The 20,074-nt window shown below is 34.8% G+C and overlaps 1 protein-coding gene across 2 annotated transcripts in view; it reads right to left on the reverse strand.

Moving 5' to 3' along the window:
* The window catches only part of ppp4r4 (protein phosphatase 4, regulatory subunit 4), a 40,322-nt gene that overhangs the window by 11,072 nt on the left and 9,176 nt on the right, over window positions 1-20,074 (reverse strand). The window contains exons 3-11 of one of the 2 annotated variants that reach the window (XM_006632465.3): window positions 11,183-11,285; window positions 9,585-9,732; window positions 8,685-8,758; window positions 7,571-7,677; window positions 7,153-7,260; window positions 4,641-4,762; window positions 3,045-3,167; window positions 2,467-2,630; window positions 106-225 (exon numbers count right to left, since the gene is read on the reverse strand). In XM_006632465.3, coding sequence (XP_006632528.2) covers window positions 106-225; window positions 2,467-2,630; window positions 3,045-3,167; window positions 4,641-4,762; window positions 7,153-7,260; window positions 7,571-7,677; window positions 8,685-8,758; window positions 9,585-9,732; window positions 11,183-11,285 — 1,069 coding nt within the window. Of the gene's footprint in view, window positions 1-105; window positions 226-2,466; window positions 2,631-3,044; window positions 3,168-4,640; window positions 4,763-7,152; window positions 7,261-7,570; window positions 7,678-8,684; window positions 8,762-9,584; window positions 9,733-11,182; window positions 11,286-20,074 lie in introns of both variants that reach the window. The other variant, XM_015350664.2, reaches the window with a different exon arrangement.

Below are 20,074 nucleotides of genomic sequence, written 5' to 3' on the forward strand. Positions count from 1 at the left end.
CATTTGTCTAAATTATATTACAGAAAGTTGAAAACCATTTTTTTCTGCCTGAATCATAACTAGCACAAAGAAAACATGGCATGGCTATTTCTACTATATACTTACTTCATGGAAGCCACTAGCTGATGTATGCCTGACAGAAATTTCAGGATCATGACATAAGCTTGAAAAAGTAGGATATAGCTCTGAAGGGAAGGTTTTTGGGTCCGCAAATAATACCATGGCCTGCAAAGATCAGGGGAAAAAAAGAATTGTAAAAGATTGTAGAGATTAGCCTTAACTTTAATCTCCTTTTTTCTTTTTTACTTGTCAGCAGTTAAGATGGGAGGACTCACACATGAAAAAAAAATACTTATATCACAATCTACACACAATTCATCAGCACAATTCAGCAGTCCTATAGACTAGGACAGAGGGCCACTTCTCACAAGTGATACTCTTAGAGTGGTCATCACCACGAACATACAATAGGAACAGTACAAAACAGTTTTTAAGACCACAAATATAGCTGTATACGAGACATGTATTGAAGACTGTTCAGCCAGATATCATGAGCCTACATTTTGAATAAACAGTCAACCATTTATTGTGTGCATGTGCACCATTCAAGAACCTTAAATGACCGATACAAACAAAAAGATTTAGACTGGCTGTGTCACTGACAGTCACTGAAGTTTTATCCATCAGACTCCCAGGCACAAACGAGCCAGAAAGTGAAAAGCTTTTGAAAACGCTCTTCCTAGAGCCTGTTGGAAAGATTTCATGAACAAAACAAAGCAATTTCACACTGCTGTTATGGAAGATATGTTTGCAAAGGTTAAAAAGATCAATATGCATTTATTAGCTTAACACGATTCTATAGTCTTTGGTGATAAATGTGTTGTAAATGTAGGGGGTACAGAGTGCAGGAGGACAAACAAGCATAGTAACAATCCCATGATAGGGAAAGCATGGTAACCTGGACTATCACAATATTCTGCCTTTTCAGGTCACTCATGTCTTAATCTTATAATAAAACTCTTGTAAACTAACAATAAAGAAAAGGGGGTATTTCTGTCTTGCACACATTGATTAAAAAAGATTAACAGCCCTATTATAAATGAAAGGATACAGTTTTCTTCACCTTCTATGTCAAAAGAACAATGCAGTTTATATTTCAATCAGGAATAGAAATATTCTGTTCCATGATACACTTTTATAACATTTTTTTTCTTTTAAACACACATGTGCTACAGTTATTGCTGTTTTGTCAGTTTTTTTTGTAGTGGCAGATCTCTTCTCTATTAACCAGTATTCACTGCCCTTTTACAGCTACAATACATTAGTATCCTTTGGTATGGGATGGTCTGGGATATTTAAACTTCCACATACTGTATGTAATCACATTCCTGAACTAGGCAAATTTGAAGCACTAAAAGCCAATCTATCAGGGGCATCTAGTGGCCTTTCTATTTTCTGCCTGTCCATTCACTACATCCTGATTAATGAGATCTCAAGACACACAAATGAATCCTTTAAGACATGACTGTTCAGGCCAGCTGCTCTTTCTCATCTTGCACTTCTGATGTACAAACAGTGCCACTTATATGTCAATAAAACAGACAAAGCGTGTACTGATACCGCTCAGGCCTGCTGGAACTAACAGCACATTGAAGATATGATAGCAGTGAAATGTTCTGCAGGTCCAGACTTGCACTATTTGCCCATAAAGGCATATCGACACACACTAGTAAAACACTTAAACAAATGAATTAACCAGCTCTTTAAGAGGCCAATTATTATTGTTGTTATCATTATTATTTTCTTAGACACACTTATCCATCATGTTTTATAATACATTCATGAATTTCACAGTAACAATCATGGGCATATAACAAGCTTGCATTGAAAAATAAGAGCAGCACAAGCTATAACAGAACTGTGCCAATCAAAAATTGCATATTATACAGATAGTGTGGAAACAAAACAGAAACTAAAGCAGCTTAATGGCACACCGTCCATTTATACAATGAACAGCAGCCACAAAAAACTACACTCCCAGCTCAAGAGCCACAGACAAACTAAAGAATGCAACTGAGAAAGCTCAGGTGGTACATAAAAATGTGTCAGAAAGGGTAAGAAAGGTGTAAAGGACTAGACATGTTACTATTTTTGTTCAGCTTTGTACAAAATTATTTAAATAACAATCACTATACAAGACAAAAGACATGCACAATAACAAATCATGATTCTTTAAAAGATTGTTCACTCTCTACAACTAACTGTCAGATAAGTCTCTACCCTTTCTTTGTTCAATGTAAGATTTGTTTTTTTTCTTTCCCTTCTAATTAATAATTTAATGTTTCATCTTATTATAGTTTGATGTTTTTGTAAATCATTTTTTATATGTATAACTCTCATGGCAATGTTTAGTTTCTGGCAAATTCTATAACCTTATAAAACATTAGAAAAGTAAGGCGTACTCACTGGGAAGTTATAGGCACAGTTTTTTCGTACTGTCTCATATTTCTTCTCCAGTTCTAGTGGGTAGCCCTGGCTCTCACAGTGACCATTTTCATGATGAAGGCCCAATACACACAGTTTCTTGTAAAATTCTAGAAACCATAAATGCTGCTCTTCAGTGAAATTCCCTTCAAGTGAAAAAAAAGGACTGAAATAGTAAAAGAACCCACAAGTACAAACTGTAGACATGAAACTGTAGACTTTAAATAATGCTAAACTAATCCATAATACACAAAGGGCATTTTAACAGAAGCTCAAAGAAGGTGGCTGGCAATTTTTTTCTCCATTATCTTCCTTACTATTGGGTCAAATAAAAATGCTGTTAAATCCATTTCTTACCCCCCCCAAAAAACAAACAAACAAACAAACAAACAAACACAACAATCAGTGGGTTAGCTGTGACCATGAACACATTAGTGTTGCAAATTTACTGAAAATTCATAAAGTCATAGTGTAAATTGAAAATATGGGATAGAAACATTTGCACTTCCCTCTTAACTATACTGCTTAATCACTTAAATCAAGAAAGAATAAATTCCAACCTGAGAGGCCATGGCAGAGTTTTCCATATTGAAACGACAAAGAAGTCAAAACAGCTTCATCAGCTTTGAAACATTTTTCACAAAATGTTTTCACTAATGGAAATATAACACGGGTCTTGTCATCTGAAAGAGAATGAAATAAATTTAACAAGAACTGCCTTTACATAGCACTAAATTAGGAAGTGCTAATCTTTAGTGTTTGTATTTTTTTATTACCAGGCAGTTTATGAGGTATGCAAATGTAATACAGTACATCATTTCAGGTTCTAATTGCTGGACAATCTGAGTGTTGAAATAATGACAACCTTATACTTACTTGCCCTGAAAAAAAATGTAATGTAATACATTTAACAGCATTGTATTTTTTTTCTTTAGATGTATAAATAATTTATGTACCAGATCGTATCTGGTTTAGAAATAGTTTTGGCTACAATCCTACACAAATTATTAAACAAAAACAGATATTTTAAAGTTATTGACAAATGTTTAAAGATAATTTTATTGTACCAATACTTATCTGGTTAGTATGTGACTACCACTTTAATTGGTACGTGGCACTTCTGTAACTTTTAACATTTCCTTGATGTTACTATTTTTAAATTGTACAGTTGCCTTAATAATATAGAAATATACAGTACTATGAAGATCAATAAAGTGCAGAAGCAACAGAAGAATTCTGGTCGACTCATCTGTGAGGATTTCATATTCACTAACAAAAATGTCCTAAACCCATTGCAGGAACAAAGAAATATTGCTGTTATTAACTAGGTTTTTCAATTGCCAGCCTTGAATCTATTTCAGATGTTATGGACAGATCCACAGAACACATACTGTACTGTATGTGTTCTGAAAAGCTGATTAAAAAATACCAATGACAAGAAATAGATGCAAAAAATGTTATAACTATGTTTGTGAAACATTATTCTACTTAATTAAAATGTACCTAGTTTCTGGAATATACATAGTCAAAATGTATAACAAACAGATTAACAGCAGATTCATAGAATTAAGTTTTTCCCATTCCCATTGTGTAATACGGTAAGATTATGCACACAGTGTGTATATATGGGGGGGTTGGCACATTTTATTGTATTCTGTGGCATAATGGGAAGAATCTTCAGTTCTTGAGGTTGTATATCACCTGTAAATGTACAGCAACAGGAGAGTACAGGTAAGGTGAAATTGCATTGCATAGAGTGGTTAATAAAGTAAAACAATAACCATGTTGTGCTATGTAACAGAATCAGGAAATGGGAGATTGCTTACAAATCAGACAATATTAGACCTTCAATTAGCGTAAGGTTGTTGTTTTTTTTCCACGTGTCTTTTAGATCAACCAATAACAGTACAGATTCTACTTTGCTGTTTGTCCTATGTTGTATTCATGATGACTGTTGCTGTTGATATTGCTTATGACCAAACATGACCAAAATATTGACAAATGACATAATTTGTGTAACATACTGTGTAACACACAAGGTTTTCAATTAACACATACATTTCAAACACAGAGCTGGTAATGTATTATGTTTTTATGTTCGTTCTTGACTTTCTCAATGAGGTTCAACAGCTATATAATGACACTCCAACACTCACCACTTTCGAACATTTCCAGCAGATTGACAATTGTTTCAAATGCAGCCAGTCGTACAGTGCTTTCCTCATCTCGAGCCAACTCGACTAACTCAGGCAAGACCACTGCCTTAGTGTGGTCGGCCCTACAGGGACAAAATGAGTACCATATATGTTCATATCCTTACACTGTGAAAGCCACTTCAGGAAATGTAGAATATTTTTTCAAAAGAACTCACAAATACTGTATAGCAACACATATCTAAGACACAGAGTACTGTAAGGGTGTGAATAATCTATTAAAATATCAAAGTAAAGCTGGAAATAAAACTTCCAGTGCACAGCTGCTTAAGTCACTCATTCTATTTCTCATTTTGTCTTTGAAAGCAGATCAACCCTAATGTTACCAATATTCCAAACCCAACCTTGGTCCATAAACCGATGACCTTCCCATTTCCCCTTAAGTCTGAAACCTATTCTACTAGCTAATCCTTTATGTCCAGGGATGGTTTTCAAACATTATCAGATTATCCTTTTATCATCAATGCTGTCTCCCCAAGAGACTAAACCTTTTCCACTAAAAACATAGTCTCAGTACAATACTTAATTTTTCTGTTTTAAATACAATAATATATTTATTTATAATAAAATATTTAGTAATCTATAAGTTTTATAGTGGAATCACATTCCAGACAGCTGGAGTTGATTCCTCTGATAACTTCCTGCAAATGTACAAATATATTTAGGTCTCCCTCAGTCTCTGAGGTATCCCTAAGTCTCCCTTTAGTGTCATGCTCATGAAACCACTGTGATCTGTGGATAGAAGGAATTGTCATTCTGGAAGACACCAATCCTGGCAGTAAAGAAATGCGGTGAAGATTATTACTTTGTACCATTTAGTAGCAAATAGTATTGATCCTGTCTTCTGAAGGAAAGGGTGTACACAAACTCAAGCCAGGAAAATGCAACCCACAATATTAGGGAACCACCAGAACCTTTCACTGTTAGAATCAACACACACGGCTGTAGAGTTACTTAGGATGGTGCCACATGTGCACAAGTCTGTAAAAAACATGGTGAAGGATGATTCTCTTATTTTAACACTTCTACACAGCTCATTGGTCCATTTATATTTTGTGCTCTTTGCATCACTGGATTGACAACAATGCATTGCCTGGTGTGATGAGTGGTTTGCATACTGCAATCCTTCCTCCCCAGATCGAAATACGCAGTCAATTAATCTTCAGATGGTCATTTGTTTTGCCGTGCACTTCCAAATTAATGCACAGATATCATGACTATGCGCTTCTGGCCACTGTTGGCTTTTGCTGATGATGCCTTTCCCTTTTGTTCCACGCTGACATTGCTTCTTTGTTTGTGAAATATCAGCAAGGTGAGCTGACTTTGTCATGGAAGCTCCTGTCAGATTGTGCCCTAGTAATCACCCACCTTTCAAAACCACTGAAGTTTCATTTTGTAGTCATGCTAGCCATATATATACAGTAGTATAGGGAACCAGGCCAGTCCAGCATTTTTATACAGTATGTGACATTAAGCATGCTGGAATGTTATTTGTTTAAATAATGCATGTGCCACACCTGTGTGGAAGCCCTTGTGTTCAATTTACTTGGTGTTCCTCATTTACCTAGGTGTTTCCATTTTTTGTACTTTACCTGTATCTCTAAGTCAAAGCATGTGAACTAATCATTACTTAATATGTGAACTGTGCACAGCTCTAAATAAAAATGAATTAAATAAATTGGTTGGCATGTGTATAGTAAGCATTCAGGAATGCTAGTCCATTAACTACTGTATGTACATTATAAGTACTATATGTTTGATGTTATACAAAAATGTCCCTAGTACTGCCATGTACTATTATTAATTGATAAGAGTAGCTGTTGTGCAAAACACACACCCAGTTACCTTTTGTGGCCTTCAAATAGCAAATGGATAATAAATTATTATTAACACTTTGTTACCAGATAATTTGTAAATTGTAAACAAATTTCATATTGACAGCTACTGAACAATGTGCTTTTTTCCTTGAAGTAGCAGGCATTATAACATGCTATCATACTTGACCTATAGAAATAGCAAATGCACTTTGAAATGACTGTGACTGAATAGCAAAGAAATATGTTATATTTCACATTTTAATTATTTTATTTGTACCATTTATTAAACACTATATAACCATATACAGCAGATTAGACTTAATTTATCTAAATCCATAAATTATTGGGTAACCAACTACATTGATTATTTACATGCTGTGTTCCCTAATGGGGCTATAGGTGAGATTACAGAACTCAGAAGTCTGTCTAATGTGACTTTATCCACATCCAAGTCTTTAGCTCAATATATTTATACATATTTGATCTATATTCAAATAGCCACAGTTTTTTTTATAACATTTATGGGCTATTGTGTTACATTTATTTAGCATTTCAATGTTAGAAAAAGTAATAGGTTTCCCGAAGGCAAACAAGAAGACTTACAAAGAGACTTCGACCTGATAGGATCAAACAATTACCCTATTCCTCTGGCTATGTTCTCCAGCTGTCGACACATACAGGACCGTACTTCATACTCCACATCTTGACATAGAGACCTTACTAGAGGCAGTAGGTCTTTTTTAACTCTGAAAGAAATGATAAATATGAATACATTTGAAGTCCTGTGCACTTTAAAATGCATCAGCAGAGATGCTGTGATTGTACTTTAAAAGGTACAACACATAAAACTATATACAAGCCTTTGAGATAATAAAAATTAAAATTCAGTAAAAGCACATACATTTACCAGACTGTACAGTGTACATTATAACATGACATTTTAATACAGACTCCTTTTGTAATTTCAGAGTGGTACAAACTAAAAATACAACAGAAATAAATACACTTTGATCAGCTTGAGTTTATAGTAAAGACAATTTGCCCTCTGTGACTTACATTTGTGATTCAAACTTCCCTGCTACTTTTCCAAGAATGCGGCAGCTGGCCAAGCGGGATTGCAGTGTTTGGGAGAGTTGTGCTTTGGATACCAGAGGGTGTAGTATCTATAGAAAATAACAATCAATGCAGTTAAGAATAGTCTCACTGATGATGAGTCAACCATGTCTACAAAAGCATTTTATCTTCAAAACACATTGCATGAAAATAGAGAGTAGGCATCAATCGCATATTTTCCAGTGAGCAAGTTCAGTGGTCTGTGAGCCTTAGATTCAACAGGGTTTAAGGCAAGCACGGCATCCATGCAATAATTCCCACCTTCTCATTTCACAAGAAAGCCAATGCTACACAAGCAGTATAAGTGTGTTACTCTGCTGGAATACTGCCACATCTGGAGGAGCCCACATCAGTGAGGTCCCAGGACTTGATCTATGCAATGTGATGAATGGCAGGGTGAAATCACTATAAATGGACTTTGAACCTCCCTATCAATACAGAACAATTAATGTATCTTTCTGTACAGTTGCACCACACTCACTGATGTCGAACAGGGTGGTCATAAAAGCTTGACTTGGCTCCACTGCTGGCAAATCCAACTGACGTGATTTAGATCAGCCTCTGGCATACCAATGGCACAAAGGTATCTGTTCACTTGAAAGGAGGGGTATATTGGTTCCTTTCTAACTTTTCTAGATTTTCATCGAGCTTAACATTCGACAGGTTAAATCCCCTTATCACATTCTCTTTGAATGAGGTGTATTATTGCTTATGTAACAGTCAAATACTGCACTTTATTTTTCTAAAAACTAATGTGAATAGATGTTTCCTTTGATGTTTTGTATACTGTACTTGATTCAAATTAAAAACTATTCATGTTGAAATACAAAGGATTGAATCTTAGTCTAAAATGTTAGACTAATGTATTATTGTGACATGAGAATTTATAGTCAATGTTACACAGTGGTTATACACTGATAATTGTATAGGTTAGATAGGTTAGAAAAGGATTTTGATTTTTGACAATGTGGAAGAGAAATAGTTAACAAGAAAGGCATACAAACTTTAAACTTGCCATTTATATATTTTAATCTTGTAAATACAATTAATCACTTACTTCTTGCCTTATGGTTTCCTTTGGTAAAACATCAATTGCAGATAATAGTGTTTCTAGCCAAGCATTACAGACCACTGCTAAGAACAAAAACAAAGCCACTTAAAATATTCACATCACAGCTTTCTTAAGTCACAATCTACTGTAGAAGGAATATTCTTAATCATATACACACATTATAGTTTATTTAATTATTAGTTTTCATTCCAGATCTTACTACATTGTAAAAATGAGTAATTAATTTGACACCAAAGCTTCATGAAAAGCATCCTAAATCACAAACAAAATAGACTATAAGGGGTTTCTTAATTTCAGTTCCAAGAATTGTACAGTAGTTTTCATTCTACTACAAGTAGTCATTTAAGCATTCAACCTATTCTTAGTCATATTTTGTTTTTTCCTGCTGATTATACAAAACATTCACTTTTTTACAGGTAGTTACCTATAGTATAAAACAGTTGCAATGATGCAGTTAATTAGACCAACTACAGTACATAACTGAAAGGTTCAAAAAAGACACTGGATTGTCCAGGAATTGAGTTGTAGACTGTTTGAGACCACTTGAGTAAAGGTTGCAAGCAAGTCTTATTTTAAATTAGTCTAAAATCACTAACAGGAGATGCTATTTTCAGTAGAGCATGCAGTTTTTCAACAAAATACTAGCCCACTGGTGACTCACGGTGAATCAAACAGCCTCAGTTCTTTTATTTTATTTATTTTTTTGACAATAGTAATGCATATTTAGGTGTATGTTGTTCTCAATTTTGAATCCCAGCCACATTCCGAGTAGTGACATGACTTGAAGAATTTCTCTTACCAAGAAGAGAACCAATAACAGATCGAGCTATCACAACAGACTCATCACACATGACTCACCAACACTTCTCCCTGTACAAAACTGACCTGCATCCCTGTGATCTAGGTTTAGTAGAATGATTTGCAAAATCGAGTGGGTGTGAGTTTGGATCAATATGAGATCATCTTGCAGGATGGTTAGGAAAGAGCCAGCAGCTGCTAACTGCATCTCCACCCCTGCAACGTGTAGGACTTCCTATGGGTGAGGGCACAAAAAGTCAGTCAGAGAAAAAACTTCAAAACGTTGACACCAGTGAGAAAATGAAAGTTACAGTGCTAATCAATCTATATGTTTATGAATGCCCATCAGATGCAATGTAAAAATAATATCTGTCTTATTGATTTTAATGAAACATTTTAGAAATCTCTCAGAAGAAGAATTATTCTATGTACTGATCAAACCATGTAACTGAATTATTGGAACATAACTAGTTAATGTATATAATATGCCCACCTTTGTTCACCTTTGATAAATTATTACCATCTTGACTTAGGAGATACTCCAGTAATAGGTGGTATACAATGCATTAAGAACAAGCATTCAGACCCAAACCCATAATTTTTCAATTTTGTTGCTGTCTGAGTTTGCTGTCACCGTATATTAATAATAAACACTATATACTCCAAACTGCTAAAGTTAAAAATGCTGATCTTACATTAAATAATTTTAAATATTCTCAGTTGCCTAAGTATACAACCCCTTAGCTATGAGAACCCTAAATCTGGTGTGAAGTAATATTTTGAAAGGCCACAAAATTAGTTTAATTGTTTCTGCCTGTGAGACAAACCTACAGAATACTGTAACTTGACACAGTAAATGCATTTGTCTGCATAAGTTCTCTCAGACAGATAATGAATTTGAAGGCACTACTTTCATAGAAATACAACAAATCAAACAGAACGAAAAAGAATATTTCAAAAACAAACCAGGGATGAAGTGGTAGAAAAATATAGATCAGGAGAAGGTTACTCTTAAGATTTTAAGAAAAAATAAGAAAACAAACATCAAAAATTGGGTTCAAAATTCACACTTCAGAAGGACAATGATCTGAAACACAAGGCCAAAGACACACTGAAATGTGAAATGAAATGAAAAAATAAATGAATGAATATCCCTTGAACCCAACTGAATACTTATGGTGAGTCTTGACAATTGCAGTCCATTAACTATCCGCAATGAAATTCCCATAACTATAACAATTATGCAATGAAGAACAGACAACAAAACACCATCCAACTGTACAAAGCTCAGAACAACTGATTTGAGCTGATCCGTGCCAAAGAATTGCTGCTTTCAGTAAGTACTGACTTAGGGGGCTGAATACTTATGCAATGAGAAATTTCTTTGTGTTCTGTTTCATGATTACAATTTTGAATAAAGAGGTTAACTTGAAATTCAAGTAAATGCTCGTAATTAATATAAAAAATGTGAATACCTCATCTAGGCACTGCATGCACAGTACATCATACCACTAATAAATTCATTGGCTCACTATTTTTTATGAAGGCTGCTTTTTATAAAAACATGGTATAAAAAACAATTTAAGTAATATATTCTAACTCATTTGATGATATTTTCTGTTTTTGTATTTCAGTATAATGGACATTTGGTGAATGACCTAGAGAATTAATTTAGTCTGGCTTACTCTGACTTTTGGCACTACCCTCCGAAATGTCTCTGCTGGATTCTGTCGAACCAGGCTTGGCAGACTGATGACAACACTTGCTCGCTGTACATCCTGACCTGAGCTGGAAATGAAATCAGAGTGAAAATGTTTAAGTCCTGTAGAGAGATTCATCTGCAAAAGGTTTCTCTTTAGGATTCTGAAAAAATTTAATAGCAGGCAAAATGGCAGACATGCATCACTGCTGTGCTCAACACATGAGGCTGTTAATTATTAATATGCCCTGAAAAATGTAAGATAAAACCACTTTTTACTGATTACTTAGCATCTCGGACAACAGACATTTAACAAAAGCTACATAAAAACTGATCCATTTGATGAACATAAAGGAATCACAGAGAGGCCACTATCTATACAATCTGGGGATGAATGATGTCTTCCCCTTTCTGTTTTCTTTTTCCAAATTATTTAACTTCTGTTTTCATACAGATACAGCCCTTGTATTCTGTATAGGTATTTAATCGTATCACTAATCTCCATATGAACTGATATTTGCCTTAGTGTTTTGCAACATCTTCACTTAATATCTTGATTCCTTTAATTTGTACTGGAAGGCTTTGGAATACTGGAACAAAACCTAAAATCAAATAAGAGGCAATCACATAATGTTATTGAAAACAAGAATAATAATTGCAACAAATTCACATAAATATGAAAATATTTGCTTTTGGCTGAAAATGGAAATCTGACATTCAGTGAATTAGTGTTAACAATTTTACGCGACCATTCTGCACTACATTTGACACTGCAACCATGAAATGTCTCTATGCCCTATTTTGTGGCTCTTTATTCGTCTATGGAACCTGACAGAAATAGCATGCGAAATTAAAGTGCCTTGAAAATGTGCTCTAGTTGTACTCTGAAGAAGACAGAGGTCATGCCGATCTCTTTTAATTTGCTTTCTTCATCTCCTCAAGGATTTGTCAGTGAAATTAACTGAAATTAAATGCACCAGCTAATGGTACCAAACTCAACAATGTGAACTGTGACATTTCAAGACTGTCAGGAACTTAAGCAAGAAAAGTCTCAGCGACATCAAGTTGCTATTATTTGATGGCAAAGCATGTTTAGCACTTATTTAATCTGCACTCCCAGGGGTTAGGGAGGGAAAATCACCAGGGAACTGCTTTATCTCATCACAGTTGAGTGACTCCTCAAAACAGGCCATGTGGAAATTCATTTGAAACAAGCAGACACATGAATGAGTGATTCAGGAGTCCTGATAAAATATGATAAAACACTATCTTCATTTCTGAATGTATGGATCTTTGGCTGTGCATTAGTTAACCCAATTTGGAACATTTGTGCTTTATTTAGTGTATTAGAAGCTTAGAATGTATTTACATACTTTCAGCAGAATTAATTCATAGTGAATGCTGTGATCGAATAACATTTTATAAAAATGCTGTCATAAAAATATGTTCATTTACCAAAATAAAAAAAAACATGAAATTTCACTTAAACAGAAGTATTAGTAGAATCATTTTTTAGGGGCTGCTGTTGATCGGAGACACTTTTGATTTAATTCAATCTCCCATAAAATGCTGTTTACCTAAAAAAAACTGCTACTTTTACAAATGCTAATTAATTTTCATGGATAATTATTTTCCCTACTAAAGTCATAGTAGCTGACTGAAGTTCTTTAATAAATAAGAAAAAAGCTGTGTAATATCCAAGTCAACATGATTTCTAAAGGAATTGTGATAATGGCTCTTGCTTTCCTTAATCCTAATCCTCACAAAAGATGGATCTTGTTATACACATTAACTCTACTAAGTGACACTTGACATTCATTTTTCGGTTTCGGGTGTGATCTTTTTCAAATTTGTTTCTAAAACACAATTGCAATAATGAGTACATTAAAGAGGCATGGAGCTTTCGGCCATGTGGCATTGAAGGCCATACTCACACATTTTTACAATTTGCAGAAATCAGGTTGTATTGATCCTTGTGTAGGTTTGTAGGGTTATATACAAAAAATACTATCTTGTATCTGAAAAGAGTTCTGGCTCTTTAATGTTTGAAAGAAAAACTCCATTAAGCTGAACCAGATGGAATGCAGGGTGAAGAATGCCTAAACCTAAATCAATTAAGCACTAATGCTGAGAGATGTGGTAACTTTACCCCACTCCATGAAAAGTATATCTCAATCTTCTAAGGGAATATCTGGATCCACTGTCACCTGGAAGACTTTCAGGAAGTAAAAAGAGCTGGCATGACTTTGTAATTAGGTTGAACTGTTGACTGAAAAATGCAATAAGACTGGTTACACAAAATAATCGTTTTGACATTTTGATAACCTTTATATTAGAATAAATTTATATTGAAAGATTTAAATGCAGCATAAAACTGATTTTCAATAGCAGGCTGGATTTTGTAATTGAACAGATGATACAACCTGTGCTGTCACTGTGCTGTCAACTATCCGAAACAAATTATACACAATGTGCTGTATTTTCTTAAGCACAAAGAAAAGTTGACTTCTGGCAGGATGATCTGTTCTGTTGTAGTTGTCTGCTGACAGCACCCTAGTCTATAATGCCAGAAAACATAAAAGCAAAGACTACTATATTTCTCTCCCTGCTGAAGTAGAATGTCATTATTTACAGTAACTATGAGACAGTAGGGGTGTTAGTTGAAATTTTTTGAACCCTTTGCAATTATTTTGAATTTTGCAATGCAGAAACCCTGTCTTCATACTGAGGTTCAGAAATTCGATTGGCAGCTGAACAATAACTTGGAGAGCAGTAAGCTACACCTACACGTAATAGAGTTGGTGTAGCTTACTGCCGGGTGGAGTGGTGGCTCTGTGGCTAAGGATCTGCCTGGAAGGTTGCTGGTTCAAATCCTGTGGCTGGCAGAGGAATCCTACTCTGTTGGGCCCCTGAGCAAGGCCCTTAACCCCAACTGCTCCAGGGGTGCTGTGCAATGGCAGACCCTGTGCTCTGACCCCAAGCTTCTCTCCCTGTCTGTGTCTCCTCGGAGAAAAAAGCTGGGGTATGTGAAAAGACGAATTCCTAATGCAAGAAATTGTATAGGGCTAATAAAGAAACATTATTATTATTAACATTACATTTCATTATTATTAGAGCTCAATTAAATTATACCCTTCTATGTTTTCTTTCTGGAGGCAAGGTTAATTATTGGTCATCTGTATTTTTTAATGCTAATAAAGATGGTCTGCATTTGCCTGGAGTATTCTATTCTTGTTTCCACGGGGATGAGAAATGATGATAAGACCTGCAAACAATTAGTTAGCACAAACATCACCACCCACTAGAAAGAAGACTGCAGTTGCGCACATTGTCAAAACAACCAGGCAGCAAACTACAAACATAATAATTTGTTCTCCATGCACTTTGACTTTCCAGTAGAGCAGCTGACTTGCTCACTGCAGCAAAGTGACATTCTGACCGGGGGGTTTATCTTCTGCAAACAAGCTTGGAAAGAGAGATAGTTTGACGTGATTCATGATCTTGCAGAACAACACTGATGGCAAGGATGAGTTCCACATGGTGTACTAATGCGTGTCTAATGAGTTCTACAGTGTCCCTGGAAAGCACCACAAAGTCTCAAGCTACATCTAACTGGCACTGGCATCTAGCTAATAAAAAAGAGCCATTAACCTGCTGTTTCAATATAAGAATAAAATCACGAAAGCTCCTTAAACATACTGTTGATTAATTGATAGCCTGGATCAGTAAACAATTTAACAGTAAATGTATTCAAAAATATAAAAAAGGAAGTGTGTGAGCTGCATAAAATCTTTCTGATAGTTTAGTTTCATTTGCTCATGTATTACGAAACAAGGATGTTTTCTGTGAATTGCAAATTCTAATGGAGGTTGGAATACATGAAAGAAAAACGTCAACAGCATTTAAATATATAATATTGAGAGGACAGCTGATTTTGTGGAGACACAGCTTACATATTATTCTGCTCAGTATTATTGTGTTAATAAGTCTGTGTGTAACGCAGATTCCAAAAAGCCACAAAGCAAAAGGCATACAAAGACAGATTGATTTTCTTATTTATCCTGTAAGCCTGTACTCTAGATAGATAAGATCAAGTGTTAAAATCCAAGAAGTCTTATTACAGAAGAGTTTTGCAAAAGTATATATCACAACGGATGTAATTTATCATTTACAATTGTAAATCGCTGGGTTTAAGAGTAAATATAAAAATGTTTTCATTGGATAATGGATCATTGGATCAGGCAATTAATTATGTTATTAATTAATTATGTGGCTTTGTAAACATTTTATTAGTTCTGTGAAAAATAACTATTGTTGCTAATTTTAAGGTGTCTTGGTCACTTTACTGTCATTGATTTTTATAATAGTAATAATTAAGGCGATTTGTGTAATAATTGTAGATGCTTTGTTGACCCTGTGCAGTCACTTTACATTCTTGCCTGTTCCTGGGGTGTTTTGAATTCAGTTTTTTCTTTTTCTTTTGTGTAAAGTGCATAGTAATCAGGATTGAAATCTTGAAAATTCTGTCTAAGATCGTCCACATTTTTATTCCAGATTAATTATTTGGTTGCACTGACTGGATGTTTTGGATTATTGCAATGTTGTATGGTGAAGTGTCACTCACAACATATGGACGCATTCTCGTCTACATTACAAGGAGACTGTTTCTGTAAACTTCATTATTAATTCTGCTGCTGCCATCATGTGGAAGTATGGAACAAGCTACCCAAAGATGCTCTGGCTTCTTTCAAGAAGCTGGCTGGATCAATTAACGACTAAATATCTAAGATGGGCCAGATGCCCTCCTCTTATTTGTAAAATGTTCTTGTCATTAGCTACATCTACAACAAAGACGAGGAAACCAGTTCCTATAGGAGCTATACTGTACCTGACATTACCCCCAGCATGTTTCACAGGTGAGGTGGTGTAACTTGGAGCGTCTTCTCCACATTTTAATCTTTCCATCACTTTGGCAAAGATTTATCTTGGATAATTCCATTAAACTTTAAACTAGGATATGCATTAAACTTTGTTTTAAACTGTTCTGACTCATCTTTGTGCAAATTCTGATTTGTATTTTCTGTTGGTGCTGATAAAGAGATATACTGCACATTTTGCACTGCAGCCATTGTAATTCTGCTGTCTTAGTCTTTATTGTGAATTTTGTTAATTCAGTGAATACAGTCTGTAAATCTTGGAGGTTTAGTTATAATACTGTACACGTTTTATTTTTAGTATTCTAATTCTATTCAGTATAACAAAACAAGTGTAAGATCATTTATCTTTTTTCCCAAATTATTTTAAGCTTATTTTAAGCTTGGCTCAGGAACACCACTGCATTGTGCAATGGTTATATCCATTTCTCTCCAGAAATGCTCCTAACAACACGGTAGTACTCCTGTTACTACTGCTTTGATTGCCAAACAAGTTGTCTGATTTCCAGCACAGTCTCTACCGGCCAGACGGACAGTCTTCTGTAAAATCTACAGTCAGTGTGGGTTCTAATGCCCCAGTATAGTGACACTATACTGTAAAAAAGGTGCTTTCCTTTGGATGAGATGTAAAACTAAGGTCCTGACTCCCCATGGTAATTAAAAATCTCAGGACATTTTTGAAAGAAATAGAGGTGTTATCCTTGGTGTCTTGGCCAAATTTTCCCCTTCCCTTTATCAATCATGGTCTCCTAATAATCCCCATTTATGAACTGGCTTCATTACTCTGTTCTCCTCCCCACACATAGCTGATGTGTGGTGAGCGTACTGGCACACTTTGGTTGATGTGACATCAGCCAGGTGGGTGCTGCTCATTGTTGGTGGTGGAGGGGAGTTCCCATTTCCTGTAAAGGTCTTTGAGTGGAGTGTCCAGAAAAGATCTATTTAAGTGCAGGGAATTTAATTTAGGAAAAGCTTGAAATGACAAAAAGACATATGTTGCTCTCTTATATTTTGCTGTTACATCAGTTTTTTTCTACTCTTTACATATTAATAAAGTATGTTGAGAAGTTCAAACTTTATAATATAGTTAAATGGAAACTAAAAAAACAACACAGTCGGATCATACAGTACATGACACGCGACAGCACACAAAAGGAGTAACAAAAGCTGTCAAATGTACCAGGAACCATCTGTTCTTTATAAGTCATTACTTCAACGAACCTGGTCTATTTAAATAATTACAGAACACTTCAAATACATTCCAGCAAAGATCATCAAGGTTGAGCAAATCCAAATAGTTACTGCTGACATTTGAGCTTTGACCAGAACCAACTGTCGAAGGAAAACAAGACAAGCCATTTATTCAGTTGGACTTACTGTTTCAATACCTTACATGTTTACAAAGGGATTTTAATGTTTGATTTTGGTTCATTACCCTGATAGCAGCAACAAAACACATTTAATCCAAAGAGATTCAGAAAAGAAATGGGACGAAAAGTCATCATATCTTAAAAGATGCTATGGCAAAGGACATAGTAATTAGCTGCAGTTTTACATCTTCTACAATTTCATTTTCTCATAATGCCAGTGGTTTTATTGCACAGTACAGTCTTCACTATACCACCACCTTTCAGTAAACATACAATGTCTAATTTGGGCAGGCATGAAAAAGTCTATTCCTACATTTAAGGTTTAAGAATGAGCAAGTGAATGAAAATGCACATACAGTAACATTAATTAAACATTAATTAATGTGCCAACATTAATTGGCACATTCAGTACACATAGCGCCTCCTGAAATTTTAAAACCTGCAGTAATCTTCAGGGAATTTTTTTCTTTAGATTGTAGAATACTGATTATATTTTGTAAATTTTCCTTTCTGTTTTGGGTGGCATGGTAGTGCAGGGGTTAGCATGGCTTACCTTGCAGTACTGAGGCTCTGGGTTGAATTCCTGCAGGGCTATCTGTGTGGAGTGTGAATGTTCTCCCAGTGTTTGTGTGGGCCCTCTGGTTTTCTCTTACAGTCCAGAGATACAGTATGCTGCCTGGTGAACTGGGTTCTGTAAAATTGACTCTACTGTGAGTGCATGTGTGTTTGTGTCTGTGTGCTCCCTGCAATGGACTGGTGTCCAGTGATGAAATTGAAGTGATGTATCCCGACCAACAAACAGGGTACAGCATGTCAAACAGAACTGCTCTGGTGAGGTAGTCTTAGCAACATCCCTGCACTACTGTTTTCAACATGTTTAACATACTTAAACATATTTTAGCTAGTGCTCTGGATACCCTGTGTTTATCATACTTATCAATGTAGCTTCCTTGAATATGTTCTGTGTTTTATATCCAAAGTTACTAATCAAAGGAATTTCATAATGGCTTAAATAACAAAGAAAACTGGAAAAATTCTATTTAAATTTGCAAGTATAAACTAAATCCATATCAGATACACAAAATAAAACCCCTTAGGGGTAAAACAAAGAACGAGTTTTCTAATGCAGTGACAAAGTAAAGTTGACCAAACTATTAAAATAAGATTTTAATTAATGACCCATATTGGAAACAAGCTAAATGCTAAATATTGATTGAACACTTTCAATTAAACAGGAAAGTTTAACTAAGATTGATTTAACAATGTGCCAATAAGTACACATTAAAATTAATTTACTATAGTTCACTGCTTCTGAATATGTACTACTTGAATGTCATCTGGATGTTTCTCTAGTGCTTTGAACCCATATATTAAGTGAAATGCCAAGCAGAACAATTTTCTCTCATCTAACTAGTCTGTCACCCAACAGAGTACAAAAGTCAAAGGAATTCCCTCTTTAATTAGCCTGAGCCTAATTAAATCCTTCTCACAGAAGAATATGTGACTGTTCATAGGTTATAGAAGAAGGCATAACAGTGTCAAATGAATAGGTCAAAAGAGATCTAATAGACAACAAAATCCCAAAGCTATTAATGAAAACAAATATCAAAATCATATAAGTTTGTAAAATATTTTATTAGAAATATCCTTTAGTATTATGATAGACATCATGTTATTCTACGATATATCACTTCTCTCTTAGCCAGCCTCTTTCTCCTTAGTATGATAGTATATAATCCTCAAATCACCTCAATTAACAATAAAAATGTTTATGTATATTATGTGGTACAGTCCCCTTTAAAATTAATATCTGTTTAACAGTGTAAAGGTCATGTACAGTAAAATAACAGAGGCAGAATATCTCACAAGTAGGAAAATTTAGTATGCACTTACTGTATACCTGCATAACTCTTTACCTATATGGCAAACCATTAAAAATGATAACAAATAATAGAAACAGGGTACTCTCTAGTTTAAAGTTTGTAGATAAGTGGTGATTCCAGAACATAAAGCATTCTGGAAATATCTAAACATATATATTTTTAAAGGTTATTACTTGCAATGTCAAAAGGTTTCATTCTTTTTGCTCAGAGATCAAGGAATATTAAAAGTTCTGGGAAAGAAAGAAATGGTTCAGAGATGTTTCCAACATTAAAATATTAATATGAAGAAAATTTCCACTAGTATCAAGAAAGATTTCTGAGTATTTAAAATTTGAACTGAGTACCATTTATAATGCACAGGATAAAGTAAAAACCTTATATTTTATTTACCTAACATAAGTTTCACAATTTCTTTTTTTTTATCATAGACAACTCACTAGTATTTGATTTGGTTTATGTCTCCTAATTCAAGATGCAGACCGAAGACGTGAACTACTAAAGTTGAAACCAAGACTATACATTGATAGCACTTCTATATTTTCCCAATTAATATGGAACACCTGAGCAATCTGAAACACTTGTCAGTCATTTGTCCCAATACTTAAGCTCACCTGAAATGGGGGATTGAACACAACAAATGGCACTGTTCTAACACATGTAAACATGTGTGCAGAATAATAATCAGAATTAT

Source organism: Lepisosteus oculatus, chromosome 8 (assembly GCF_040954835.1).
Source record: "Lepisosteus oculatus isolate fLepOcu1 chromosome 8, fLepOcu1.hap2, whole genome shotgun sequence".
Lineage (NCBI taxonomy): Eukaryota > Metazoa > Chordata > Actinopteri > Semionotiformes > Lepisosteidae > Lepisosteus > Lepisosteus oculatus.